At 35.7% G+C, this 27,709-nt stretch overlaps 3 protein-coding genes across 3 annotated transcripts in view; 2 read left to right on the top strand and 1 right to left on the bottom strand.

Moving 5' to 3' along the window:
* Positions 1-59: 59 nt before the first annotated feature.
* On the top strand, positions 60-3,431 carry LOC135688399 (uncharacterized). Its single transcript, XM_089114119.1, has 2 exons — positions 60-1,350; positions 3,294-3,431. Exon 1 carries the CDS (start codon positions 60-62, stop codon positions 1,290-1,292), a length of 1,233 nt encoding a protein of 410 aa, XP_088970245.1. The 3' UTR covers positions 1,293-1,350; positions 3,294-3,431.
* On the top strand, positions 3,377-19,094 carry LOC135687977 (delta-1-pyrroline-5-carboxylate dehydrogenase, mitochondrial). Its single transcript, XM_065204629.2, has 21 exons — positions 3,377-3,517; positions 5,658-5,838; positions 6,139-6,186; positions 6,966-7,039; positions 7,422-7,503; positions 7,721-7,801; positions 9,440-9,511; positions 10,288-10,453; positions 10,676-10,772; positions 11,073-11,123; positions 11,377-11,399; positions 11,725-11,772; positions 12,295-12,395; positions 13,471-13,518; positions 13,994-14,038; positions 14,678-14,763; positions 15,067-15,133; positions 15,917-15,985; positions 16,574-16,626; positions 16,937-17,055; positions 18,066-19,094. Exons 1-21 carry the CDS (start codon positions 3,459-3,461, stop codon positions 18,179-18,181), a joined length of 1,686 nt encoding a protein of 561 aa, XP_065060701.2. The 5' UTR covers positions 3,377-3,458; the 3' UTR covers positions 18,182-19,094.
* The window catches only part of LOC135687975 (uncharacterized), a 12,710-nt gene continuing 3,729 nt past the window's right edge, over positions 18,729-27,709 (bottom strand). The window contains exons 4-11 of the mRNA XM_065204628.2: positions 27,396-27,519; positions 26,956-27,040; positions 25,925-26,029; positions 24,186-24,269; positions 23,745-23,823; positions 23,158-23,343; positions 20,796-22,781; positions 18,729-20,500 (exon numbers count right to left, since the gene is read on the bottom strand). Coding sequence (XP_065060700.2) covers positions 20,391-20,500; positions 20,796-22,781; positions 23,158-23,343; positions 23,745-23,823; positions 24,186-24,269; positions 25,925-26,029; positions 26,956-27,040; positions 27,396-27,519 — 2,759 coding nt within the window. The 3' untranslated portion in view covers positions 18,729-20,390. The remainder of the gene's footprint in view (positions 20,501-20,795; positions 22,782-23,157; positions 23,344-23,744; positions 23,824-24,185; positions 24,270-25,924; positions 26,030-26,955; positions 27,041-27,395; positions 27,520-27,709) is intronic.

Genomic DNA, 27,709 nt, shown 5'->3' with positions numbered 1-27,709 from the left:
AGACTGGTATTTTAAAATGTTATGGGAGAATTCAGGGTTACAATCCTACCTACCTAGAAATGGGATTATTTGCAGAGAAGCTCATTAGTTATACCCATCAAGAGATTATGCATTTTGGGGTTGCAGATACAATGGCTGCCGTAAGAGAAAGCTGGTGGATTCCAAGACTAAGAGCTGCAGTTAAACGAGAGAAGAGAAAGTGTGCAATATGCAAGGTGTTTTCAACAAAACCTTACAAAGGACAATCAACTGCACCTCCTTTACCGACATTTCGTACAAATGTCAGCTGGCCATTTGAAACAACTGGAGTCGATTTTGCTGGACCTTTTCTATACCGGGTTAACAAGAACAAGGTAGAGAAAGGATACATTATAATATTCACGTGTGCAGTTATGAGAGGCGTACATTTTGAAGTTACACGATCGCAAACAGCTGAGGAATTTCAAGCAAAGTTGAATGCATTTATCACTCGGAAGACAAGACCAAAGTTACTTGTATCTGACAATGCTCAAGTGTTCAAAACAACTGCAAATTGGATAAAGAAAATTCGAAAAAGTGAACAGTTACAGAATTTCTTAGCAAAACAAGAGATCAATTGGAGATTTAACTTATCGAAAAGTCTCTGGTGGGGCTCGATGTACGAACGTTTAATCAAAGATCTAAAGAGAGCACTTTTCAAGACAGTTGGAAAATCTCTACTTAGTTTCAACCAGTTGGAAACAGTCGTCATGGATATTGAGAGACACATGAATAATCGTCCTTTGACGTACGTAGAAGGAGACAACGAGGAAAGCCAAGTTTTGACACCAAGTATGATTATGTGGGGAAAGAACTGTCACATTCTAGAAGATAAAGATGTAGAGGAGAACGATCTGACGAAGATACAGAGAAGATTAAGTAACGCCAGACAACATGTATGGCAGAGATGGAAGAAAGAATACTTATATAGTTTAATGGGAGTGCATCGCATTACAAAGTTTAACACGTGCATTCCAAAGTTGGGGAAGATCGTCTTCGTTTTAGGAGAAGAGAAGAACAGAGGTAAATGGAAAAAAGGCAAAGTCGTCAGCCATGTAAAAGGAAAAGATGGAATTGTCAGAGGAGTCACATTGCTACACAAAGGACACACTATTGAAAGACCATTACAAGCTGTATGTCCGTCAGAAATAAGAAGTTGTGTTGCTGAGGAAGCTACAGATGAGAGAGTCGAAGAAAAAGCAACTGAAGAGAGAAGCAATGAGAAGAAACTGAAGAGGAATGCTGCGATGAATGCCGCTATGAAGACAAGATGATGTTGGAGGACAATGAAATTGACTAAGAGTGGAACAATGGATAGTAATAAAATTTGAGGTTTGTTTAACTAAAATTTTAGGGGGAGTTGTAAACTGATTTTAGTTAGTTATTTGTTACATTGTTTTGTTCGTTCCGTTGCGCTAGTCCGCAAAGTACATTTATGACGTGTAGTTAGATTAGGACTGGGACCTAGTTTTTAGGCCGCTTTTTTGGATTTTCGTGAGGATATTGAGTATTGTTACAAAATAGGAGCGTGAGAAGACAATTTTCGGGATTATTACAATTAGTGACGGTGTGCCTAAACAATTTGGTACATCTGGCGACCCTGCTACAATTTGTGAGGGTGTACCTTGACAAAGTTTACAAATTCGGTACATTCCGAACGCAGCGGTCTTATAGCAACAGTATAGAACAGACAGTACAGAGTGACTGACTTAGCTAGTTGCTTAGCAGGGGTGAAGTAGTGATTGTCAATTTACATTTCATTGGTTGCAAAAAAAAATTGCGTAGGTCAAGTGTACACAATTGAATAGGTCAACTCTGATTCCCATTGGTTGGCTATACCGCTGCAGAAGCAAGCTCAACTTCTGATTTGATAAATCAAATCTCACCTATGCTCGCGCCAAAGATTGCAGAGGTGAAGTACACTCTGATTGGCTTACAAGAGGTTTGCATAGGTCAAACAAATGTTGATTGGCTCTCGATGGACAAACAAGTTTCTGGATTCAGAATATACGGACCAGATAAATGCCTAGAATCGCCACTCGACTATTCTGTGCAGAGGCGGAAAGAGAGTCAGCAAAAAATATCCCCTGTCTTCTGCTTGTTGTTGGTAGCTATCAGCGGGGGCAGAACTAGGACGGAAGTTGCTAAAGAAGTTGCTAAAGAAACTACTGGTTAAAAATTTTGATAGTTTCAATTTTATTTTGTTATTCTAGTTGATTTATTCCAGAATACATCATAGGTTGATGTATTCTGGGTCCGCCTCTGGCTACAGTGCTGCTTGCTTTGGTCCTTTATGTCCGTTACTATTCTTTCCTACTTTGGTCCGTTACGGTGCCGCATAAATGGTCCGTCACAGTGCTGCTTACCTTGGTCCGTTAAGGTGTTGCTTACTTTTGACCGTTACAGTGCTGTTTACCTTGGTCCGTTACAGTGCTGCTCATTTTCGTTACGGTGCTACTTTTACTTATTCCATAAATATACTAAAATGTGTACGGTACTATATGATGCTAAAATAACGATCAATGTAAGTAAACTGTACAAGGAAAAAATTTTCTAAAATAAATAACGACGTTTCGAGCATAGCCACTTGATAACGGGCTATGCTCGAAACGTGATTAATTATTTTAAACAAAATTTTCCTGGTACAGTTTACTTACACTGATCGTTGTTACTACTTTTACTTATTTTCTGGACCGTAATATCTCTGCTATCTTTAAAAATGGAGAACGTAGTCCAACATTCTTTCAATTTTTAAGGAACAATTTATGCAGTTGCCAACGGACCTAAAGCCTAAGTTGAACAACAATACGTTGGTTTTGCTACTTTCTTAATTCGGATATTCTTTATAGTTACTCAAATTCATAGAAATAATCTTAGTACACTAACTAACAAGATCAATAAAAAATTAATGTTTTGGGGCTCTTATTCGGGGGGCGCTTATTTGAGTGTATTTGGCGTAGTCAGGAGGGACCAATTCAAGGGGAGGTGTTTATACAAATGGATGGGTTTTATCGAGAATACGGTATGTTCATGCGCATGCCAGCGCCATATCGTATCATCTTCTTCGGGTAATGATTTGTAATTAGAATCGCTGCGGGTAGTGCCAGCGTCGTAGCAGCTTGCAGCTAAACCACAAGCAATGCACGCTCTACTTTCTGCACGCTTCAAAAGTCGAAATAATGCGCGCTTCCCGCTCCTTGTTATGTTTATCATTGATTGGTTGAATTCCCAAGCACACCCTCTCGATCAATCATTTAGAGATTCTTTTATCATAGGTCACCGCTGATTGGCAAAAGACAATTGTATGTCAATCAAATTTATCATATGATCAACTGGGATAAAGACGACGCAGTAAATTCTCATGGTTTTCATGTGACAATCAATAAGTAATTGATAAAATTCTTACAAATTTGGAAAATTTCCGATAAAAACAGGAAGAAATGGCATTGAGATTATCTGGATTTGGAAGATTCCCGTCGCGAATCAGCAAAGTTAAATGGTGGGTATCAAGTTGCATTGGGGTAAGGTGGGTTTGGCCTAGGCCATGACCACAAACATGACCTTAAATAACATACTTAAAGCTGTGATAAATTTCATCGAAAGGATGGTTCAGTTTCAGTATCAGATGGGGCTGCAACTCAGTCGAAATTTTTTATTCTATGTTTCTTTTCATTACTTTCCATGTGTGCTTGAACTTTTCCAATTTTCCTGGCACACTCCGCTCAGTGTGAGGTTACGCAATACACCTGCCACGCGTATGCCCCTTACTGCTAAGCCGTTCTCGACCAGATATCACGCGCACGCACTGGCAAAATATGTGTACACGTTTTGCACTGCAAAGTTTCCTCTCATCCCTTTGCTTTTCAAAATTTAAAACACTCTACTACGCAGAGTTTGGCACTTTTCAACGAGATCTGTGGTGCGCGCAAGGGCAAAATACCTAGTTTGCCGGTGTCATACCTGCGGTGTGCAGTAAATTTGCAGTTGCAATTCGGGAACACCATTTCACTAATAAGAATTGTCATTCTTTGAACTGTTTTTGTTCTATAAGATCATCTTAATGGGTATTGCCCTTGTTTTCCGGTGCACGATGGGGTGGTCAAAAAAATGCCTAAGCCCTACCATTCCAGAGCCCACCGTCACATCTCCCTAAAATAGACAGTGAAGTGTCCGAGGTGTCCGTCACAGTGTTAAAACTTGTCTGGATCACTCGTAGAATGCAGACAAAATATCAATCCTTGAGAAGTTTGAGAGTACCATAACCAAATATGATTACAAATAAAATTTTTATTTGATGTGGATAGCTCAACATGAATTAAAAACAGTACAATCTGATTTAGAAACTGAAGTGAAACAAAATATAATATATTCTGTATCATATTATAGTTTTGAAAAAGTAAACTCGAAGTCAAAACCCAACTGGTGTGCAGGAGCTTTAAGGAAGCTAAGGGGGCTGGCTAAGGGGGGAGTGGCTAAAACTGAATAAAAAGAGGACTGGTGATGATCCATTTCCAAATTCTTTATGTTTTAGACACAAAATCACAGTGCCTAATGCCTTTATTCAAATGTACATTCATTTTGAAACCATTACCTTGTGTTTGATTTTTGGTAAATTTTAGGCTTTAGTGTCAAATCTAAATGCTTTTTTGGCATATGTTTTCTTAGCTGTTCAAATTTACTTCCTGTCCTACCAAGGCAATGACACACCTCCTTTTCAATGAACTTTACATATGTTCAGTGTTCGAAAGCTTAATATTTTGATGGTTCTTTGGATCTTGATTTTTTAAGTGACCCCATTTTTAGAATCTGATTTTCAAGCCTAAAGAACACTGAATGACTGTGTGGGCTGAAATCCTTAATATTTAGTTGTGATATCTTTATATCAAGTTGAAGGTAACCAAGTTTTTACTGATTGACTTGATATAGGATATTATCAAACTTTTATTTGAGGTATCAGAGGTCTGTAGTTAAATATAATATTATCCCCACAATTATCTCAAACTATGGACAAAGTCAATTTCTAGAACATTAGCTGCTCAACTGTTATTTTGACAAGTGTATTTCTCAAACTATTGTGTATTTCAAACTACAAGTGTATTTCTGCAACAGTAAATCACAATGCCTGTTTACTACCGCTTATCTGTACTTAAAGCTGTGCAGATATGGTATTTAAACAACAGGCTAGGTTCTTATTTCTATACTTTCTGTAGTACCTGAATTTCATGTGCGGTTTTCATTGAACTTCCCTTCATGAAAGAAAAGAACAAGTGGGAAGGAGCTAGTGCCAAAAACAGTTGCCTAAGATATGATGGTGCAAATTGCTATCCATTAAGGAAACATGGCTTTCTCTGCAACTGATGTGCAAATTTATAACCCTTCCTGTGCACAAAAAAGGATCAACCCAGTCCAATTTATACATTCATGTTATACAAAAATGAAACTGATCAACTTGTCCTTTGATATCTTGTGACGTTTTTGTTAAAATAAATATGCCTGTGTGGCTTTGGGGACAAGAATTATGAAAAGATGCATCATATAGCACATTTTATTTAGATGGAATAGTAAACATTTATATTGGTGGAATATATACAATATCCAATAAAGATTTTGTAATAAAATTTTTTTATACATTTTTCCAGTTTGAGGCTTCTGAGCTCCCAGCAGCTGCCTCCAAATGAACCTTTCACAAACTTTGAAGACCCAATTGTCAGAGAAAGATTGAACGAGGCATTAGCAAGAGTAAATGGCCAGGTAGAGGACATTCCAATTGTTATTGGAGGTCAGGAATTCAGAACAAATGATGTCAAATACCAAGTATCAGTGAGTATGAATTTCATGTTACTAAAATATATGTTACAGCTATGTCATAAAAAGCAAATTTTTGCCATTTATATGCAAGGTTCAAATTCAATGAAAGTAAAATGATATTTATGATTGTCTATTTGCCATTGAAAAGTAGGAGAGTTGAGATATTAATAAATCTATGAAGCTAAAATTCATGCATCATGCCTTTTTACTTAGAGCTGTAAATTGAAATGAAGTCAACATGTCAAGAAATCGCAAGGGCTGGTATTATACTATATGTTTTCTTAACATGTGTCATATAATTTTGTTTTCTAGCCATATGATCATCAAAAGAAAGTGGCAAAATACCACTATGCAGACAAGGCAAGTTTTATTTTTTCAATAACGATTTTCTGAATTAAAGATATTTAGTGTTTGTTAACCAGGCCCTGAAATGAGCAAAAGATGGGCTCTTGGTTAATCAAGCTCCTCCATTAAGTTAGGTGCTTGATCAAACTTCTAGTTTATTTGTGTTTTTTGATCATATTTTCTTAAATGTGTGCAATCAACATTGGTAAGTAATAGCCTGCGAAATCAAATGAAAGCGAACTGTTATGATGAACTTTAACATAGTCAAAGAAAAATTTAATACTTAGTATGAATGTGCCTGGATTATACACTTTATGTACATCACGGAGGACATATGGACGTTATTGCCAGACATTCGCAAAAAGATGTTCCAAAACTTTTTAAAAACGCTTTGAATGCCCAGATGGTGTTCCTAATGAAGGTCTAATGTAGTTCAAAGACAAAGTGCCTATAGTATTCCTAAACATTTGCGGTGGAATTGATTTTCAAATGCATTTTCCATTGAGATGTGGTTAAATCAGGTTAATTATATTTCCTATGTTTTGATATACCGGCTTCAATCGAGTGATCGCTCGCATCAAATAAAAAGGCCTGCAACACAGAAGTGAGGCAAATGGAAAATAGCACATGTGATCTGAACATTACTTGGGATTTGCAATGCCTAGTGTTTTAGTTGCCAAATGTTTTAGCTGTTTTTGCAATCTTGAAAAGTAATAACCTAATATATCAGCTGTTGATATATTAACATGTATCTGTTGAATTCCCAAACTCACTTTTTTCAATGTATATTATAGGCATTAATAGAAAAAGCTATTGAAAATTCACTGAGTAACAGAGAGAGATGGGAAAAGATGCCTTTTAGTCAAAGGTTTGTCGTCCTTGTTTTACATTTGTTTACCTGATTTGTCAATATCTTGTTTCATTATGCGCACTGTTGTTTATTGTTTATTAGGATTTATCTACAAAAATACAACTATAGCTCTATCAAATGAGGCAGAGGTGCAACCCATTAATTTGTGAGAAATCTTGTTTTGGATATTCAATAATTACCTATCTACAGCAGTAATCTGTATAATCATTATATGCTCTAATTTATTATGGACTATTCATTGTCAATCTTATCAAAGAAATTTTCAAAAGTGCTTGAATTTTATAAATCAATATTCATCTGCAGATTTTATAGTTTTAAATATCAAGAAGAAGTTGGATTTAATATAAATATTATTAAAGATTTTGTCTTTTTTTTGCAGAGGACCTATTTTCATGAGGGCAGCAGAATTGATGGCAACAAAGTATAGATATGATATGCTTGCAACAACAATGGTAGGACAGGTGAGGAATATCTTTTTTATAAACAATTTTGCTTTTTGGTAATTGCATGCAGCTTTGCTTTAGATATAATTTTACAAGTTTTCTTATCATGTTGACAGTTTCTGTCTTTGAGGATAAGAAAATTTACTTGTTTTTTATGTTTTGAACCTTCTTTTCATGGTTGCATGGGACAGTACCCTCAGTATGTCAGTCTTTCTGATATGCTTTTCTTTGACAGGCAAAGACTCCCATCCAGGCAGATATTGATGCAGTAGCTGAAAGCATTGATTTCTTAAAGTTCAATCACCATTATGCAAGGGTGAGTACCTTTAAAGATAGCACCAGTGGCAGGGGCATTATTGCTAGTGACTCTTAGGGGAGGCACTGCTTGTACATTTTTTGACAATGGGTCTAAATTAAATTATGACATCATTAAGCGTATGTTCAGTTTTTTAAATACAGATAGACATGGCAAACAATATGTACATATCTTTTCCAGCATCACTTTTACAAATTTCAATAGTCGGTCAGAGAAAAACCAGCATATGTATTCGAACATTGAATAATCATAATCATCAGAAATCAGTATCTGTGATAAACAGTAAAACTTGCAATAGGACTGACAATTGATATCTTAAGAATCAAAGAAAACTAAATGGACGACTTTCAGTGCATGAGTAGTCTCCTTAACAATGGCGTGTCTGCAAACTTGCTGTCAGCTTCATCATAACCGAGTGCCAAGACGAACTCAACATTTGTTTAACCTCTCTTGGCCCATTGTTGATTGCTGCCTGTTTTTCACACAATTGAGCTTTAAAAAGGTGCACTTGCATTTAGTAATACCAATTGGAAAGCTAACCATTTCCTGTACAAGTGTACAGATTTGGTTAGGCAGACTGTAAAATAAATAACCACTTTATATGTCTGCAATTACTGTATATGTCTGCAAAAACTTTTTCTGTTTATATCTTCCTTCTTTTACTGATTAGTTCCTTTGAATTTTCTTGCTTTTCATGAACTACAAATTTTATTTTGCCAGAAAGATGCAAAATTTCCAACAAATTGCCGAGTGGTCCATGATACACGAGCCCCTGTGCCCCCCACAGTCAGGCGCCCCTGACTAGTTGGTAATAAAAAGGGTGATTAAAATGATTTTGTCCTGTACAAAATTGATAGAAATGCACAACTGAAGTTCTGTTGAAATTTGTGTCTCTCATACTGCATCTAACCCTTTTTTCTTTCCACTCACTACCATTTATTGACCCCTCTATCTCAAAGCCACACTTATTTGTCCAATATTCATCCTCCAACTACCCCTCTTCCTACTTTTTCTCTACTTCATATCTTCCCTTATTTGGCCTTATCTACACCTCTGTCTAATGCATGTTTGTCGCTCTATTGAATTATTCAATTATACAATGGACAGGCAACCAAAAAACCTTCAACCATAGTGTTGTGTCAAGTTCACATTAGTTGTTATGCTTCAATCTTAAAAATAGTTGTTGAGGTAACAACTAAAAGATGCAAGATAACAGTAGAGTCAGACAATCACTCAAGATCAATCCCCCAATCCCCCCCCCCCCCCCCACTTTTTTTTAGCTGCACAGACCCATGTTTATTTTACTAGCACATGAATCAATTTTGAGGTCGGGAAAAAACTTCAGAAATGTCTGTTCATGATTGCAGTTTTTTTGTCATTCTATTTATTCTATATTTTTCATTGCCTTTTCAAAAGATGGGTCATTCTTTCTGGACATTTTAGTTTTCTTTGTGTACACGATTCAAAGATATCTATGTTTACTTGAAGCAATTTTTTTCAAAACTGTTTTCAAAACATAACACTGTTTAGCTTCTTCTCCATATACTTCCCATAATGCTACTACAATGCCAGCTGTGAATTACTTTTAAAATTTTCCTGATAACAAATAAGTTCAAAGGATATTGTTTGGTTTTCCAGGATATTTATGAAGGACCTGCTTTGCATCAACCAAAAACAGTTATGAATCATGTTGAATACAGAGGTTTGGAGGTATAATAGAATTTCTTTTTCTCTTTTCAGTTATTTTCTAGTCTCAAAATGTCTGTGTTTTTCAACTCTAACTTGCACTTGACCTTCACGTGGCTGCTGCATAATGCGTATTGGTTTGGATAAACAAAAGAGCATAACAATATTTTCCAATGTTTTTATATTATGGCAAAATAATTAGCTTTTTCATACTAAAAACAATTCATTTTATCTTTGTAAGGTTTTAAGAAATAGTCTTCCTTATCGAACAACTCTAGTGCGCCAGTCCTTTCACTGTTCGTTATACAGTTTGATGACTTGGTTGTAAGCAAATCTTTGCACAACAACAGTATATAGTTAATGCTCTTATCAAGCGTGAAATACGGACTAGCAACTAAGAATCGTCCTGTTCAACACTCGATAAACATCCTTCCACAACAAACGTATTAAACTGCTACCTTAACAACTCATTAATTGTAATCTCTGAGAAGGAATGTCAAAAGATATCAAGGAAAACGTTGTTATAGTCCTGTCTGAAGTTTTTATGTCTATGAGTGTGTGGGGGAAATTAGGTCCAGATTTAAAGCAATATTTTTTTCTGCTGCATTCCTTGCCTTACCTGGACCAACCTAATAACATAATTCCATCCTGCTTCACGGGCAAATATTGTCGCATGAACAAAACAAAGTATGATAGCATGATAGCAAATACCTTAAAAATGCTTTTGCTAGTGGTGTTTGGTTCGGTGTTTGCATTATTTGGAATTTTTGTTGATGTCTAGCATACTGATTTTCTTGCAGGGCTTTATTGCTGCAATCAGTCCGTTCAACTTCACAGCCATTGGTGTAAACCTTGCTGGTTCTCCTGCAATGGGCGGCAATGTCGTTCTGTGGAAGCCATCTGATACTGCTATGCTATCTGGCTGGTTGGTGTACAAAATTCTACGAGAAAGTGGCTTGCCTGATGGTACGTCGTTCTCACCTTTCCTATCTTTATTTAATCTTTTTAGTTGATTATCTAAATATGATTTCTTGCTTAGTTTCAGGTTGTCGCATATAACAATCCAAACCAAAAATAATTTTAATCGTTGTTGGACGATGTTCTCCTAATCGCAGACTTCATTAGTATCTAAGAATAGCTGAGGTGCTGCGAATGGTTGTTAATTAATTTATCTATCCCTTTTCGTAGGCATCATCCAATTCGTACCATGTGATGGTCCTCTATTTGGTGACGTCATAACAAACTCTCCCGATCTTGCTGGAATTAGTTTCACTGGAAGTTCAAAGTATGTTGTTTCTGCTAACAATTTGAGTTTTCTAAGCATTTAGATTTTTGCTTTATATTCATATAAACATATAGAATATACGGGCATAAGAATCAAGATAATCTTTGGCAGAAGCTGATCAGGAGATAATATCAAACAAATTCTGTAACAGATATTTCTCGTTGGTCCTAAAGGGGTTTTTTATCATGTGTAGTGTAGAGCAAGGATGGCAATATTTCTCTTCTCATCGTAGATGCATTCTTCTTGTTTACTGAAAGGGACCTCCTATCTGCATCTAAACAATTCAATTTCTCTTCACAGGACGTTCAAAAATATTTGGAAATCCGTCGGTAACGGAATTGAAAATTACAAGTAAGAATTTGTATATATCCTTCTTTCACCTGTTTGATTTATCGAAAGATATTAGCAAATATTTGTGGCTTTAGATGATAAATTATCATTAATATTTAAAACCTTCAAATGTTCACTTACTACTTCAATGTTTCAGTGAAAATTCTATCTTCGTTAAGTATATCTATACTTTTCTGTGACATATTTGCTCCAAGAATCCGTGTTTATTAGAATCAAACCCTTAAGTAATTCCTGATGAAATTCTTCTTTTTAGGACCTTCCCTCGTCTCGTTGGAGGTGCGTTTGCAAACATATTTTGTATATATTTGATATTTTTACCTCAGTTTTCGATATTGTAAACCTATTGAACATGATGTACGGGTGGACTGGTCGAATTTATCAACTTCGGAGAGCATAACAGTTATCTTAATGATATATATAGAATTGATATGTTATTAACAATCTCGATTTTTGAGCTTTGACGTGCCGGTGGATAATGTGGAGAACAGTGTACACTTGTCGTAGCCGTTCTAACGATATTGTACAATTTCTTCATTTTTTCTATAAATTATTTCCATAAAGATTAAACCTGGTTTCGTTAACAAAACCGTTCTATTTTCAGAGTGTGGTGGCAAGAATCTTCATTTTATCCACGAGAGTGCTGATGTTGGTAGGTGTCGTTCGCCTTGTCCCATCATTTACTTCCCCCAAACGTTAATTGCATATTCAATCCTCGAACTTCAATCTGTGAGATGGTTGAGAAGCCGCCAATTTTTCAAAACAAGAAACCAATCAAACCCGCCATTCATCTACTCTAACCATTCTGGTCCATACGTACAGTCCCGGAATTTTAATGCGTGAGATTTTAGAAAAAACATCACACATCTCAACTCCCCCCCTTTTATCAGTATCGAATCTGTTTAAAAAGATGTTGTGGCTACAATTCCAACCTTGAATTTAGAAGGCTATTTCTGTAACAACTTTTTTCTTGAATTTTCAAACATCAAATTTTTTCTCGACCATTTTCCCTAGGTTGTAGATTGAACCTTTCTGACTTTTTCTGATATTATCTGACACTTTGTACTCTGTGGAGTTTATGAAGGCCTGTTATTAGTTAACAGTTAAACAGTTCGGGAAAATTGTAATTCCTTTAGTTCATCTTCTAAGTAACCTTCTGTCTATTTTGTTCTAGATACTGTTGTAAATGGCACAATTTTATCATCTTTTGAGTTCGGAGGGCAAAAATGTTCTGCTTGTTCGAGGCTTTATGTCCCAGACACACTGTGGCCTCAGGTAAGAAGGTTGATCTTATACTGATCTGATTTTTTGGTAATGAAGAAACTTGTAAAAAATAGTTGATTAGATATCAAATATGTTTGATATTGTTTACGAAAGCTAATGTTAACAAGTGGCGGACACTTGGGGTTTGGGGTGAAGGGGAGCGGTAACCCCTCCATATTTTTTAAAGCAATGGTCTTTTGTTTTAAAACAATGGACGTGAAGTCATCTTATCAAACAATAGGCTTGCTCCCAATATTTGACCAAGTGTCTGCCACAGCTGTTAACTGTTTGCAAGATTCAATTCAATTCTTTCATACATTGCAACCTAAAAATACAATCTGTTGGCAGTTGTCTAATGACCCTTTCAAGTGTTCAACTTTGAGTTATGGATTGAAATTCTCGTGTTCTACGCAACAAGTCATGTTTGATCTGGTATATTCATCTTTCAAGTCGACAAATATGATTAAATTAAGAGCGAAAGGCAAATGTATCTGGTTACGTAATTTGTATTGCAGACATTGAAGCTGCAAATCGCCATGTTAGTCTTTCGATAATTTGATGCCCTGAAACGCCTGGTCTGGAACCAGCTTATTGTTCTGACTGGTCGAAATAGTAAATTGTTTTTTGACTGGCCATTTTGAGTCGGGTCTTGACTTAAGACTAGAAGGGTCCAACCAATCTGTAAGGTTGAATTAACGTTTAAACTATGGTTGCCGTCTGTATTTCCATAATGAATAATATTGAATGTTGTAATTTTTGAAAGAAACATCCAATGTTTTTTCATCGATCAGCGCATTCTAATGCTTTGATTAAACAGAAAGTTCTTATGATATTTCAAGGCTAATTTAAAGAGTTAATCGTAAAAGATAAAAAAGCTGTTGGCTTTAACGCCACTAGTTTTTTCGTGGTTAATGGGAGTGGATGGGACGAATAATCTTCTAGTAGCTTGTTGGTAAATTATAATGCGGCTTTATAACAGTCACGATGGAACATCAACAGACCATCATCATTTTTACATTTTGAGCAGCTTACAGCATACACCAAATCTCCAGCTTTCTATTTGTCTCGCTTGTTTTTCTTTTTGTAGATAAAAGAAAAGCTGGTTAACATAATGGGACAGATAAAACTTGGAAATGTAGGTAACCCGTTTTCATGTATTCGTGTTTATGATAAAGGCCACCGAATAATATTGAAGTATCATTGATGAAAATATTATTTATATTGTTTTGTCAATGAATTTTGTCGACATATCTCTGATTTTTTATACTATAACTAATAATTTGTATTGTTATGAATAAATGCATTGTCATATTTCAATTGATAAACTGCATTTTTGTATAGAATCAGATTCGATCGCGCTTATATGACTTAGACTCCTAGTGGAACTTTCTCTTTAAATATTTTGAAATTTCTTTATCCAAATAGAAACTTTACAAAAATGTGCGGTTATTTTGCGTAGCTTTAAATGGAAGTTTGTAGTGATGTCATCGCAAATCAACTGAAGTAGTCCTATTCAATTTTTTACATTTCTTTCATACTTTTGTTGTGTAATTTACTAAAATTTGAATTCCAGTAGACCGAGTTAATAGTACCAGTAAATTTTTTTGCAGCCAGAGGAATATTCTACCTACCTATCTGCTGTGATTGATGAGCGGGTAAGTGAAAAATATACATTTGTAGAATGCTGTATGAAATTATAGTCTTGCCCGATACTGAGAGAAATCTTTCTGCAAGATAACAAATCAAGATTTTCATTAAAGAAAGATGCTCGATGATAGTGGATCTTTTATCAGTCAAAGAGATGTTTGCGAACACACCCCGCTTGCAAGAGAAACGGTTTTGTATGAATTAGTGAAGGAACTTTATGGCAATTGAAATTATGATATAACAAAGTTAGCAAGCTATGGTTGCAAGTTAGGTTTTCTTACTTGAGTACTAAGCTCCGTGGCAAATAGCTATGCCTTTTGTAAGATCACAGACTATAAAGTAATTTCTTCTCTGGGAAGAGAGACAAATTGAGCTTCCCAGTGAGCTCGATGATTTTTTGCAAAGAAGTAAAAAGGGAGTAATAAAACGGAGAATGAAAGTGCAGGTTTTGGTTTACTTTACCCCTTTTAAAATGCTAGGAACGTGGTTTTCGGTTGTTCAGCGTTCTATTTTAAGTGTACTTAACATGCTTGAAAAGAAGCACTAGGTACACAGTCTGCAATTGAAGGTATATCTGTTTTTCGTACCAGCCTACACTCTATTTATGCTTTTAATTTGCCTTCTTATGCTACAATTCCTTTTTTTAGTCGTTCGATAAAATTTCCTCGTACATTGACTACGCCAGGAATTCACCACAGGAAGAGATAGTTGCAGGAGGCAAATGCGATAAAAGGTGCGGACAGTTTTTAAAACGATTTTTGTAATTTTTCAGATTGCTTTTAAGATGAAAGCATTTTCGAGATGAGTGTACTTTTCATCAAACACTGAAAAAACCACTCTTTAAAAATGATTTTTTGAACAAGATCTTCTTTTCATTCTTTCTATCAATCAGAATTTATTGGAGCCCCTTTATCGTTGTCTGCTGAAAAACAATAAAATGTCTAGGCTTTTTCTTGTCTGAAAACGTATGTTTTTAATGCTGTTTTTTCAATGCCATAGAATTTCAAGATAATTTATGATTTTTTCTTTGTCTTAGTGTTGGGTATTTCGTCGAGCCAACATTAATAGAGACGAAGGACCCAAACAGCAAACTACTGAACGAGGTAGGCTGATTCTTGAAAGAATATAGACTATCAGGGAGTAAAGAGAACGGAAATTTCGCAAGCCCCGGCAAAATAAACAGGTCACCATAACTAGCTTTCAGAAAGTACTCAAACTCTTGTATAAGTAAGAAATTATACCAGCTTAAGTATTAAGAACTAGGAGCGTTGCTTATTTACACCTACAATGCCTGCCAAAAGTACTTGGAACACCCAGCAATTTACGCTGCATTTGATATCTTTCATTCCTTTCATGAAAAAAGTTACTACTTCCGCCCCCTTCCCCCTAAAACAATGTTGATGATTTAGAGAAATACCATATAAAAGGCGCAAAAGAAAATGCTTCCTAAAATCCTAACCCGTTTGATAGTAAATCAACATTGTTCTGTAGGGGAGGAGGGGATGATTGATTTTGACCATGGAAATTGATGTCAGTGTTCCAAGACTTTTGGCAGGCATTGTAGATATTGTAATAACCATAGAGAGAACAATAATGTTGCTCGGTTGTACAGGAAAATAAATGAACAGATTCACAAATGGTTTTGTTGCAGAAAGAGAGGGCATAAGTTTCCTTCATATATTCAAATACTTCATGACTATGTATGCGATTCTCAAGTTTCATTTTTAATGTACCACGCGACCAGAGAACAATATAATCCAGCTTTAAACTGGATGTCAACTCATGCCTAGCTATTGTATTAAATTTATAAAGAAGATATCGACTACCACACTAAATTTCCAGGATTTGTTGGTTTTCTCAAACGGAATTTTGCTGTTGCCTTTCAGGAAATATTCGGACCAGTATTAACCGCTTTTGTGTATCCAGCAAGTGAATACAAAGAATATATGAAGCTGGTGAGTAGGGTTTTGCCATGCAATATTCGTATTATTTTTACTTATTTTTATAATATTCGTATCTTTGCTAAGTCGTCTTTTTTACCTAAATTTTTTCGCTTCCAAATTTGCATACCTGTTGGGATCACAATGTTTGATATACTGATGATAAAGTTTTAATGTGCTTTGAAAGAATTTCATTTTCAAGTTTTCAAGAAGCAAGGATTTCGGATTATCTTAGTCGAGAATTCAGTTTTGTCGATTTTTGTTTGCAATCCTTGTCAGATTTCTTTTGAAATTTTCGCATCTGAATACATGTAATCATTTGTAGTTTAAAGTTTTGCTGCACTGTTTTTGGACTATATTTTTGCATTTTTTTATACTTGGATTCATATTCATTGTCTAAAAAAGCACGAAAAAGCAGAAATATATCATACTGAAGTCCTAACGAGTAATCTAACAAAGTCCTTAGAGTGCAAAAAATTGAAAAGTAGCTAAAAAGTATGCAAAGAGTACTTCTTTATGATATGTTCCCGCTTTTTTTTGCTATATTGGAGTTTTGTCGTACCAGAAGCTTATTGCCTCTTTTTTTATTTTGCATTCCTTTAGGCAAGTACTACGTCACCTTATGGCCTCACAGGATCAATATTTGCAAAGAATAGGTATCTTTCTGTTATTTTCCCTATCAAAACCTTCTCGATAACTTCTTGCACCTCAACTTAACTATCACATCAGTTCGTCAAAAATCGTAATATAAATGAGAGTAAAGTTAGAAATTACGTAAAAAGGGTTTTGAAAGGGTGAATATCCCTTTAAATGTCTCTCCCTATCGACGTGTTTCTTGCTTCATAATTCAAAATTATTGGAAACGAGAATACCAAAACCCTGAAGCCGAATAAAGCATTTATAGTGCAATGAATTCCTTTTCACTTAGACGTAAAACTCTAAAGTTTACATTTTGCATACTTCCAGGAATGTCATTGAGGATGCTTGTGAAATTTTCAAGCAAAGTGCTGGCAACTTTTACATAAATGACAAGTCAACGGGATCCGTAGTGGGACAGCAGCCTTTCGGAGGAGCCCGCGCATCAGGTAACACTGTGATACAGTAAACAGTCTTTTTTTCTCTCTAAAGTGTGCTGTGTGTAAAATGTGTTGGCAAATCTATATATTGTACATGGCGCTATAAAGTGATATTTAGTTTTCCAGGAGAACAATTACTATTTAGAGATTATTCGCTTTTGAAATAAAATTTTGGATGGTAGTCCTATCCATAACATTTATAACTCCTGTCTAGTTTTATTTTGTTCTTTTACTTGCAAATTGATTTAAGATTTTTCTACGTTTTTGGGACTAATATTTCTTTTGCCTTTAAGAAATAAATGATCATTTTGTATTGAGAAATGGCCTCAAACACTCAATAGCATTGTAAAAATGCACTTTGCATCCTTTATGACTAAGATTCTATTGAAGACAGACCTCATAAAATTCGTGATTCGCAGGAATATTTAGAAAATGCGATTTTTTACGATATTTCGCAGATCGTATCTAACACATGTCAGTTTGTGATCTGGTTAATCACAACTGATTATTAATATCCTTAATTCTTTGCAATAAATATCTTTGAAATGTGTTTGATATAAAGACTTGAGAAATGCTGATATTATGTAAAACTAATGTTTGCAAACCCAAGAAGAACTACATTTATCATAATATTGTTTTGAGACCTCCCAGCTAGAATCAAAATGTTGTCCACGACACTTTACTTCTCGGATGCTTTCACATAAATTAACAGACTTATGTCATACCTGGATGTCATATCTTTCAGTTCAAGCAAATTTTGAAACAGGCTCAGATATTACCCACTATCACTCTTTTCTGGAGGGGATTTGCCTCATTTTTATCTGTGCATTTTTGACTTTGAGATTTAGGTTTTAAATGTGTCTTCAGTTCAGTGTATTTATAGCACGCTCGTCGATCAATAAGAACAGACCCAAAAAAACTTCCTTGTATTCTCATGTTACGCTTCATAACAAAGCGAAAGTCAGCTCTCATAATATTTACATAAACCTGTTGCTAAAGATTTCATTATTTGTTTCAAGGAACGAATGACAAGGCTGGCATGAACACTTATATGCTCAAATGGTTATCTCCACGATCAATAAAAGAAAGCCTGGTGCATATCAATAACTGGAGATACCCCTGTATGGACTCTTGAATGATGGAAAGTTACGTTAATATTAGAGCTTATGGTTTTATCTGAGTCGAGTATGTGTTTTATTGTGTCTAGCTGAAATAGAATTTAATTTTAATCTGGAATCTATTTCGGCTACTCAGTGAGCAAAGATAGATTTATTTGCATTTAACTTCAAGCTTGAAAAAGCTGTTATTTTCTATTTAACCTAATCGATGTATTACCATAGTCAATAAAAAAGCTTTCATTGCATAATAACCCAAATCGTTTATAATATCCCCAATCTTACATAATTTCGTAGCCTCGCTCCCAACCCTAAATCGCTAACTACTGGTCTCGCATAGTTCTCTACCGCAAGCCATAATATAGCTTATAATCTAGTATGTGTACTATACTCTACCGAATTTAAGTATATCTTATTGCTTCTAATCCATATCAATATAAATGATACAATTAAAATGTGAGTAGCCATTCCCAGCGTATTTTCCTATCAGATCATAGGTGCCTGTGAGAGCATTATATTTAACAGTTTTAACTTTTGCTTGTAGTTTTTAACCTACTCCTGACACCGTTTTTGTCGTAGATGTGTTTTGCAATTTCTGAAAATAGAAATTGCTACAAACGCAAACTGCAAACTGTAAAATTTCGTCGTTTGAATCGCTAAAGTAAGATATAACTTCGGTAATGCTCGTTGACATTCGTGAAATTGAAGCAACGCAAAAATTTCGGTCTAAATCAGCAGTTGTCTAATTCAAACACGTATACGATGACTTAAGATGGAGCTTTGAAAGTAGAATTTTATGTTAGTTGTTAATCAGAGCAGTATTTAGAGGCTTTATTTAGAAGCAAATTAACTTTGCAATACGTAACTGGTATATTAAAGAAACTTTCCTCGCATTAACAAAGTAGAGTAGGAATGAAAACTGCTTGTTATTGATGATGTCTTTCCATTCTTTTTACTATTTGGCAATTTCCTGGTACACCTTTAACGATTGATTTGGGGTGAAAGTTTATTGCTTCACCAAAGTTTATTGCTTCACGTGGGAAGTTTTATGCAAACACCATAGAATAGAACCACTTTGAATTATGTCTTGCAGGATCTAAAATTTCTTTTAAAAGATGAGCGCCTCATGAGTAAATCGATCGATAGCGGTTGTGAAACAACCCATCGAATCGCAGTTACTTTTATCAAAAGGATTTTGTGAATAAAGAGGAGCTTCTCAAAGTAAAAAAGGAGTAGGAATTCTCATATGATATCATTCTCAAACCCCTATATTGCTAATGCAGTTAATTTTGAGAAACAATAGGAGGCATTTCTACAACTTAACATTCAACAATAAAAATTTAAATACACCAAAACGTGACAAACTTTCATCAACTAAATGAAGATCTTTCATATCATACAATACTTTGAGTAAAAATCTTTAAACTTTATGTCTGATTAATCAAAAAATGAAGTTTAAGAACTATGTGAAGTGACTGATCGGATAAGAACATAGCCCAAGAACACAAAATTTTTTATTAGAAATAAAACTAGGCGACACTAGGTGTAACGTTTTAAGTTCAACAAAGCGTTTGGTGGCAGGGGAAAAGATTGTGTCCGGGCTGTTGTTATAGAATGGTACGATCATGCTTCAATACAAACATCTGTTGACTATCTGAACTTCTTGTCAATAATATTTAAAGGTGCCTATAAGCAATGGCGTCTGTACCCTAATTTAACGTTTTTGTATTGTCCTCATTTCTGCAGCTGCAGCTCCCCCCTTTTTTAAAACCATTGACCAGAAGTTAAAAAACCTAATTTATAAGCGACTCATTACTGTGCCTTTCTGATCTATGGCTTTCTGAATAACATTATCAATTTTTACCACAACTATTGTGCGAAAACTTTACGTCCCTGAAAAGTGTAACTAGTAACAGTATATTTTATGGCTACTTCAAACAGCCGCGTGAGCCAACTAACGAAATGGTTTCAATGACCATAAGGATATTGTTTAAAGGGATAATTATGATGCGCTTGAACGCAGGACGGTTAGACATTATCTTGGCTTTTTACAAGAGTGAATGGGGCGCTATTTGGTTCATCTAGTATCAGAACTAGAAATTACAGTATAAGCTGCAAAGCAGTGACTCACTGGCAGATTACCAGTGTATCCAAACAAGGTAGCATTCTATTAATTTGTATTTAGTATACTTGCCTCTTTCTCACATTAAAAGTCTGCGTTGAACACCTTCAAAACTCAGGCGAATCATCGCTTTCATCTGCATATTTGTGATTGACAGGCACGACACTGTCCATCATATTATGACTGAAATTGGAAGCAACCTTCTGCGAATAGGTGTCTGCAAAAGAATACATAATACTATGAAGAATGCAAAAGAGTGTGCAATGCTATCAAGAATATATTAGAAATTCACATCTACAAATTGGGAGCTCTTGTACGATAAGGAGACTACAATAGTGAAATTGTAGCCCCTTGCAGTTTCTCGATGGATGATGTGCTTTGACATTGCCAATTAAATCTAAATCGGAACTGGATCACCCAACCCTAATTCCCTTCTTCACCACCCCCCCCCCCCCTCCCAATAACCTACTTGAACTGCCATTGGAGGTAGATGGTAGCTTTAGTTGCCCTACCTTGATACGTGCTTTTGAGGATAGGTGACAGTCTTAGATCTTCGTCTGCATTGTCTGGTATAAGTGGGCTTATTTGCATGAATGTGCCCTTCTTCCTTCTATTTGACGGCATGATGCCTTCATCAACATGCTGGTCTACTGCATTTGAAATGCTTGATGAGTCGTTTAGGAAGGCCTCGCTAATGATGTCAGTTGCTTCTTGAAATGAGATAATTTCTTGGGAAGATGTCTCTGTCTTTTGTGAGCATTGTTGGTTAGACGCCTTTCCTATGCCACAGGAAACAGCAATATCTTCACCTCTCTTTGCATTTTTTGCTTTATTTTTTGATGCAGATTTTGAAGTTGCTACTAATGATTTTTTTGTGTTAGTTTTAAACGTTGTATCTATATCCAGATCATCAACTTCACTTGATTCATCAGCCATAGCTGTCATACACTGGGTACCGCGGTACTTCATTTTTCTCGCTTTTTCTTTACCATCTTCAGCCAATTCATTAATGCTTTCCCAATCATTTTTGCAAGGATTTTGCTTCCTTTTCAGGGGTGACGATATAGACTCGAGATTTCTATCTTCATTCTCCTGGTTTGAAGATTTCTTCCTTGGCACAGCAAATGTAGACTTCTTTCCAGGCTTCACAGTGCCTTTCAAATTCTTCTTAATTTCAATTGATGCATTATCAGTTTTTGAAGTATTTGCGTCATCCCGAGCCTCATTGTCTTCAACATTCGAATCAAAATCTATCGAACTTTTTTCCAAACTATTCATTTCATTATTATTCATATCCTTGATTTCATATATATCTTTCTTTTTCCTTGATATATTTCTTTTGATCTTTTCGTGCTGTTTCCCAGAATCTTCTTTTTGCTTCTTTCTCGTCTCTTTATTTTCATCTTTTCGCTTCTTTTTCGATTCTTCTGAAGTATTCCCCACCGTGCTGCTCCTTTTGCTCTTTGATCGACTTCCTGCTGCCTTACTCTCGGTGTTTCTGTCACTGCTTTTGTTCTCCTTTGCAACGGTCTCAGTAGCCCTTACTAGTTTGGCAGCTTCATCATTCGATTTCTCGTCATCCTTGCTATACTTTTCAATAGGACGATTTTTCTTTTTTTCTTTCGTCTGCTTCTTCTTCTTTTGGTTGTTAATTGCACTCTTATTAGCTTTGGCTTTAACATCTTTTTGACATTCAATCAAATCTTGCTTATCAGTCTTTGCTAAATGATCTAACTTCTCTTCATGCTCTTCAGCAACCACTACAGGCTTCGCTTTTGCTTGCTTCCCACTGCTCTGTTTTTTTCCACTTCCTTTGCTTGCCGGTTTCTTGGCAGCCTTTTTACCCTGACAATCATCGGTCTCTTGTGAATCCTCCTTAGAGCTTGCTTCGTCTCCCAGGTCAATGTTGTCTCCGTTCTTCAGATTCTTCTTTGCTTTTTTCATCATCTTTTCAGCGCGTTCTGATATCAATTTTTCATCGATTGGCACCAAGGTTGGCTTAACTAGCGAAGGTACCGAATTTATCTCCTCTCTGGTAAGCTGCCACGACTCTGTCTTCCTCTTAGCTGGCGACGCCTTTGACTGCCCTTCTCGTATTTCTTCTCGTATTTCCACCGATTTCATCAGCCCTCTATCTCCTTGTTCACCAGTCATTGAATCCCCTTCATTGCACAAATCTAAAAGGCCACTATTTCCGCATTTTTTAGGACTTTTGGGCAGCGTAACAGGACATGATTCCTCATACTGTACATTTCCGTCGTCTGATTCCGTATAAACATCTGGAACAACTTCAGTTTCATTGGTAGCCCTATCCGCATCCTGTTTAGTATGCCCAACAGATCTGGGGCACCTATCTTTCATTTTCAGATTTTTTAAACCTTTCAATTTTTTCTTGATTCTTTCTTGGGTCTTTGACAGCTTGGCTATACCTCGATGTTTACACATTTCCAGCTTGTCAGTTTTATTGTTTTCACTACTTTTCTGCTTTTTGGATAAATCTGAAAAAGAACGCTTTTCGTGTGAATTTAGTCAGCCTTTTGACATTTCCTGTTTTCAAAAGGTTTAAAAATTGGTATCTCTTCTTGGAGGGTTTATATAGACTCAAGTTAGCTTATGACTTTGAGGCAGGGCAATTATTTAGCAATATAGATTTCTTTTCTATTTGCTTCGAATTAGGCAATACTTTATCAAAGTGAAGTAATAAATAAAGGGAAAACAAAATGCAATTAGAAACAGGTTTCCAAAACTATTTCAGCAACCATCATATGAAAGAAAACGGGTAAGCAGACATTTATTGAACTTGGATTTCTTTCAGAAGCATAAATTGTAATGCAGTCATGACTTCTATGATCTCAAAATTTTTTTACAACCAACCTCTTTTTTGCTTCTTGCTTTTCCTCTCCGTGTTCCCAGCCTCCTTATTTCTAGTTTTCTTATTCCCAGTTTTCTTGTTCCCAGTTCCCTTGTTCCCAGTCCCCTTGTCCCCAGTCTCCTTGTCACCAGTTCTCTTCATATGTTGCTTCATGGTTTTCCTCTTTGATATAATGCTCTTCCTTGGTTCTGACGAAAAGGAAAAATTTATATTTTACAAAAATGGTAACATTTTAATGTCGGTGATATAAAGCTTCTTTTTGCTCTTTCTTTCTCGCTTCTTTCTCGCATTTTCTTAATGTTAACGTACATTTTACAACATTTCAATTGAATTTAGCCTTCACGATGTCTCTAAAACCAATCAAAGATAATAAATAAAACGAGAAAGACTTACAGGGAGAGAAGAAGGACAAGAAATTTTAACATTATATAAACTATTGTTGCCTACTATTCATGCTCTCTTTTTGATATTCGAGAACAGGGAAAAAATTTTCAAAGTCAATTCATCCCACAATTTGTCTCATTTTTTTACCGTATTATAATCATACTGATAAAAAAATGACAAGATTGAAAGAGAAAGTTCCACGGACCTTCGCTTTTCTCTTCTGGGTTTCCAGCGTATTCCTTCCCATCATATCTGATTGTAAAGCCATACTTCGATATTCTTTCCTTGGGTACAAAAATCATTATACAGTCAATGAAAGATATCAGGTTTCACTTAGAGACAGTATAAGACAGGACAGGCAGGAAATGACAGGGCAGATCAGGGCAGAGCAGGACAGGACAGGTCAAGCAGGAAATAACAGGGTAGGGCAGGACAAGATAGGACAGGGTGGGCCTGATGATGATCAGCGCAGGGCAGGAAAGGATAGGGGAGAATAGGACAGGACAGAAAAAAGGGTGGGCCTGATGTTATAAAACTGAATAATTGGTACAAGGTAGACGAAAGGTGGATATCATAGTATCTCAATGAATGATTGATATATTACCGTATCAACGTAGGCTATGAAGGTGAATAAAAATTTCTTTACCTTGACAGAAAGCGTAAGAGATTGCTTTGCATCGTTAAAGGCATCCGTTACATCATTTTTGAAATTTGTTCCTCGAAATTTCATCTGTATTAAAAGACATTATTGCAAATGAATTTGAGACGAGATCGACGTAAGGTAGTGAAGATGATTGAAAATGCATATTTAGATTGTATTTATGCCATATTTGTTACGATAAACTTGAAATCTCATCGATATGAAAGCATGCCTGCGTTTTTTAAAGAAAAAATACAGGAAAACAGGACTCAATGGCTTCACAAAGTGATGGACAAAACAAAAACAAAACAGATAGAGGAGCAGCAAAAAATCCTTGAAATCTAAATCTGTATAGCAAGAAAGAAATTTTGCAATGGGGGTAAATTTCTCCACGTCCGCGTGGCGACACGTCAGTGACCTAATTGTCGAAACTAGTATCAAAACTAGCTGCATTTAGTAAATTCCCAAAAACAGAGAGGAATTAAAAGTCGAAAACGTATTCAAAAGTACAAAGAAAATTCTTTGTTGACAAGATTCTAATAATTGTCGGCACTAGCATTTCTGTGCTGGGTAATTGCTGAGGGAGAAATCAGAAGGAGAAACCGAACTAGTATAAACATGGAATAGGCCTACAGAGATGAAAAAGTAACAAAATGTTTCAAGTTTCCTTCCATCAAAAATCTGAGGTTCCATGAGCCAATATTTCATTACAACATGACTCATGTAACCTCACATATAGAAGGCTGTTCATGTTATTCTAATTAAGACACCAGGTCTTCACGTATATCTTTACAAGGGCCAATTCTGCAAAGGCGAATGAATTCGTAAAAATTCGCTCATTGGAAATCCAGCTCTAAAATATAGAGCATACTTGACATTGGTCAACCGTACCGGTCTTGTGCTTGCGTTTTTCTGATTGGCCTATTTCGATCCACAACTGGGTATATATTTTCCATCGTGTTCTTTCGGAACCTTATTCTGACGTTTTATGCTCTGAGGAGTGTCAGACGAAAAAGCTTTTAGTTTGTCGTAAAATGTTTGCTTTTTTCAAAGCCATTTTCAAATTCTGTACCGCAAAAAAAATTGTTCATACTTGACATTGTTTAACTCATCGAGCGGGTCAAAGTATAAAAGTTCCTGGAACAATCTAATTCAAATCGATGAATGGCATGGCGTTATGCTTCCGCCGGGGTATAAAAAGATCATTTTAATGGGTACAGTAATACTGTTTGTATGAAATACAATAGTTATTTTTGGCTACGACCTTTAAATATTGTGGTTTCAGTGAAGAAAGAATTGGCAGTTGTTATCAAAATTCAATGAATTTCCAAAGAAACTCATCCTGGTTGCCATCAATATCGAGTTTCTTAGAAACCAGTTTGTTTTCGGAGAAAAGGTAGTCACTCGTTTATCATATGACAATATGTATCAAAGGTCATTTCCACAGTAACAATATCTTGTCATTTCCAGGAGGCTTTAAAATTATTCCGCTCTTGATTTTTGATGTGCAATGTTCTATGTCATTAAGAATAAGACAGATTCGTTCAAACCAAAATTAAAGCTGTAATCCGAAACATGTCATTAAAGTTTTTGGCACGATTTGGCACAATTATTGTTTGGTAGTCAAAACCCCGAAGTTGGTAAAGGAACACTGAACTAATGCTTTTTGGTTCTTGAAAGCGCCAAAATTCTGATTTTATCACTTTCTTTTGAAAACTTTCAATTTAGAACACCGAATTACTCACACTGCCCATGTCCTTTATGTTTTCTTTCCCAGAAAAATCTCTCAAGGAATGCGGATATAACCAAGCCCTGGTGCACTGCTTTCCAAAAAACGTGACATGTATCGACTGCAATAAAAGAAGAAACTAAGTTAGAAGATTCTTACAAACCCTTTCAGTATGAAGCCAAAATAAACTTTTGCAACAATAGCAGGCTACTTATTCAAGTTTGCCAATCGTTTGCACATTTGTCTAGAAAGTTAAAGACCAAATGGAAGTAGCCTTACTTAATAAACCCCAAAGGGGTAAATGAACGTATCAGGAACTGTAGCGGCATGAAAATTGCAACACAGAATATATTTTCCAATAGACTGCAAAGGTACAAACAGACAATTTCGCAAATTAAGTAGAATATAGATGCAGCAGAGACACGCGAAAGGAGACCAAAGACAAATTTATTTACTTCTGCTGTATTCGTATCCTAGAATAGGACAAGATAAATGTATGTAAAACCTAACGACAAGACTCGAAGAATGGGAGTCTTAGTGCAAGAAATCTTTTTGTACTTTCATGTTATTGACCTGGTACTGAGGTACCCCAATAAATATGACTTTAATCTTTCTTTGCAGGTAAACACTTAAAATTAATGCACAAGAAGCAGATACTCTTCAAAAAAATTTTGAGTATAACTCCAAGAGCAAGAATTTATTTTGCGATCTTAAGATGTTTCACAAAAGCTGCGATTCGCGAAGATATCTCAGCATTTTTCTGTATATCTTTCTTTGAACAAGCAAATGAAATGAATGAATGAGAGGCTCGTAGAAAAACCTCTTATGCGGAAAACCGTTGCAACCAAAACTTTACTTGATAATTCTACAGAGAACAATCCCACACTAATTCATTACAACTTTTGACACTGCTACAAGCACCTATCTCCTTAGAATTGTTGCGATTGAAAAAATTGTACTTAAATCAAATTGTTTGCTCTAAAGGATGTTAGAGAATGTTTTAGAGTATCTACAAAGCAATGTCAAGTAACAAGACGAAGAGCTCACTGTTTTTTGTTCGCTTGAAGACTCATCAGCTTCATTCCAATAAAACGTTTCAATGTCGGGGTCACTGTCAACCATACAAGGCCACCTATGAAAAGATTTTCAAAATAAGTTAGCAAAATGGCCATGAAAAGAAAAAAATTAAAAGTATGAGCATTCAGAATGATATTAAAGATAGTGATTAGGCTATGAACAGTGCTTACATGGTACATAAATAGCTCTATAAAAATCTTTTTTCCTCATTCTTGAAAGTCATAGGGAAAAACTAAGAACCAGGTATATAAATATGCAGTTATAACGAAATCAGATTGTAACCATGTGTTTATTCACAATGCGATATTATTTCTGTCTCTCCAAAACTTGACACATTTCAGTGGCTCCTTTTTTTGTTAAAGCGATTCCGTTGGACAACATTGAAGGTTATGGAGACCTTTATGATTTACCATGGATATCCTGGCACCTTTCCCCAAAGCACCATGCCTGGTTCGTGATCAGTGGTGCAAGGATCATCTTCATCTTCTGTTCCTATGGTTTCTTGAGACGCTTCACAGGCAGATTTCTTTTCATCTAAGAAATTAATGTGCAAAGCCTAAAATGTCCCATGAAACAAAACATTATTAAAATTTCGACATTAGACAAGATGCTAAATTATTTCATTACAGACAGAGTTAATAGGAATTATGTATTTTATTCCTGACTTCTGTTTGAAAAACATTATCTCAGGGGATTAGCATTGGAAAGCACAACAAGATAGGCA

The sequence above is a fragment of the Rhopilema esculentum genome, chromosome 19 (assembly GCF_057945365.1).
Source record: "Rhopilema esculentum isolate cy_ngs chromosome 19, ASM5794536v1, whole genome shotgun sequence".
NCBI classification, from domain to species: domain Eukaryota; kingdom Metazoa; phylum Cnidaria; class Scyphozoa; order Rhizostomeae; family Rhizostomatidae; genus Rhopilema; species Rhopilema esculentum.
This window is presented reverse-complemented; position numbering and strand designations above follow the sequence as displayed.

What these genes read in the sequence shown, in the direction of transcription:
- LOC135688399 (XM_089114119.1), top strand. Translation starts at nt 60, where the DNA reads ATGGGATTATTTGCAGAGAAGCTCATTAGTTATACCCATCAAGAGATT.
- LOC135687977 (XM_065204629.2), top strand. Translation starts at nt 3,459, where the DNA reads ATGGCATTGAGATTATCTGGATTTGGAAGATTCCCGTCGCGAATCAGC. An exon ending in ACAGCAAACTACTGAACGAG is followed by an intron (nt 15,134 to 15,916) that starts GTAGGCTGATTC and finishes GTTGCCTTTCAG; the next exon opens with GAAATATTCGGACCAGTATT. An exon ending in CGGAGGAGCCCGCGCATCAG is followed by an intron (nt 17,056 to 18,065) that starts GTAACACTGTGA and finishes ATTTGTTTCAAG; the next exon opens with GAACGAATGACAAGGCTGGC.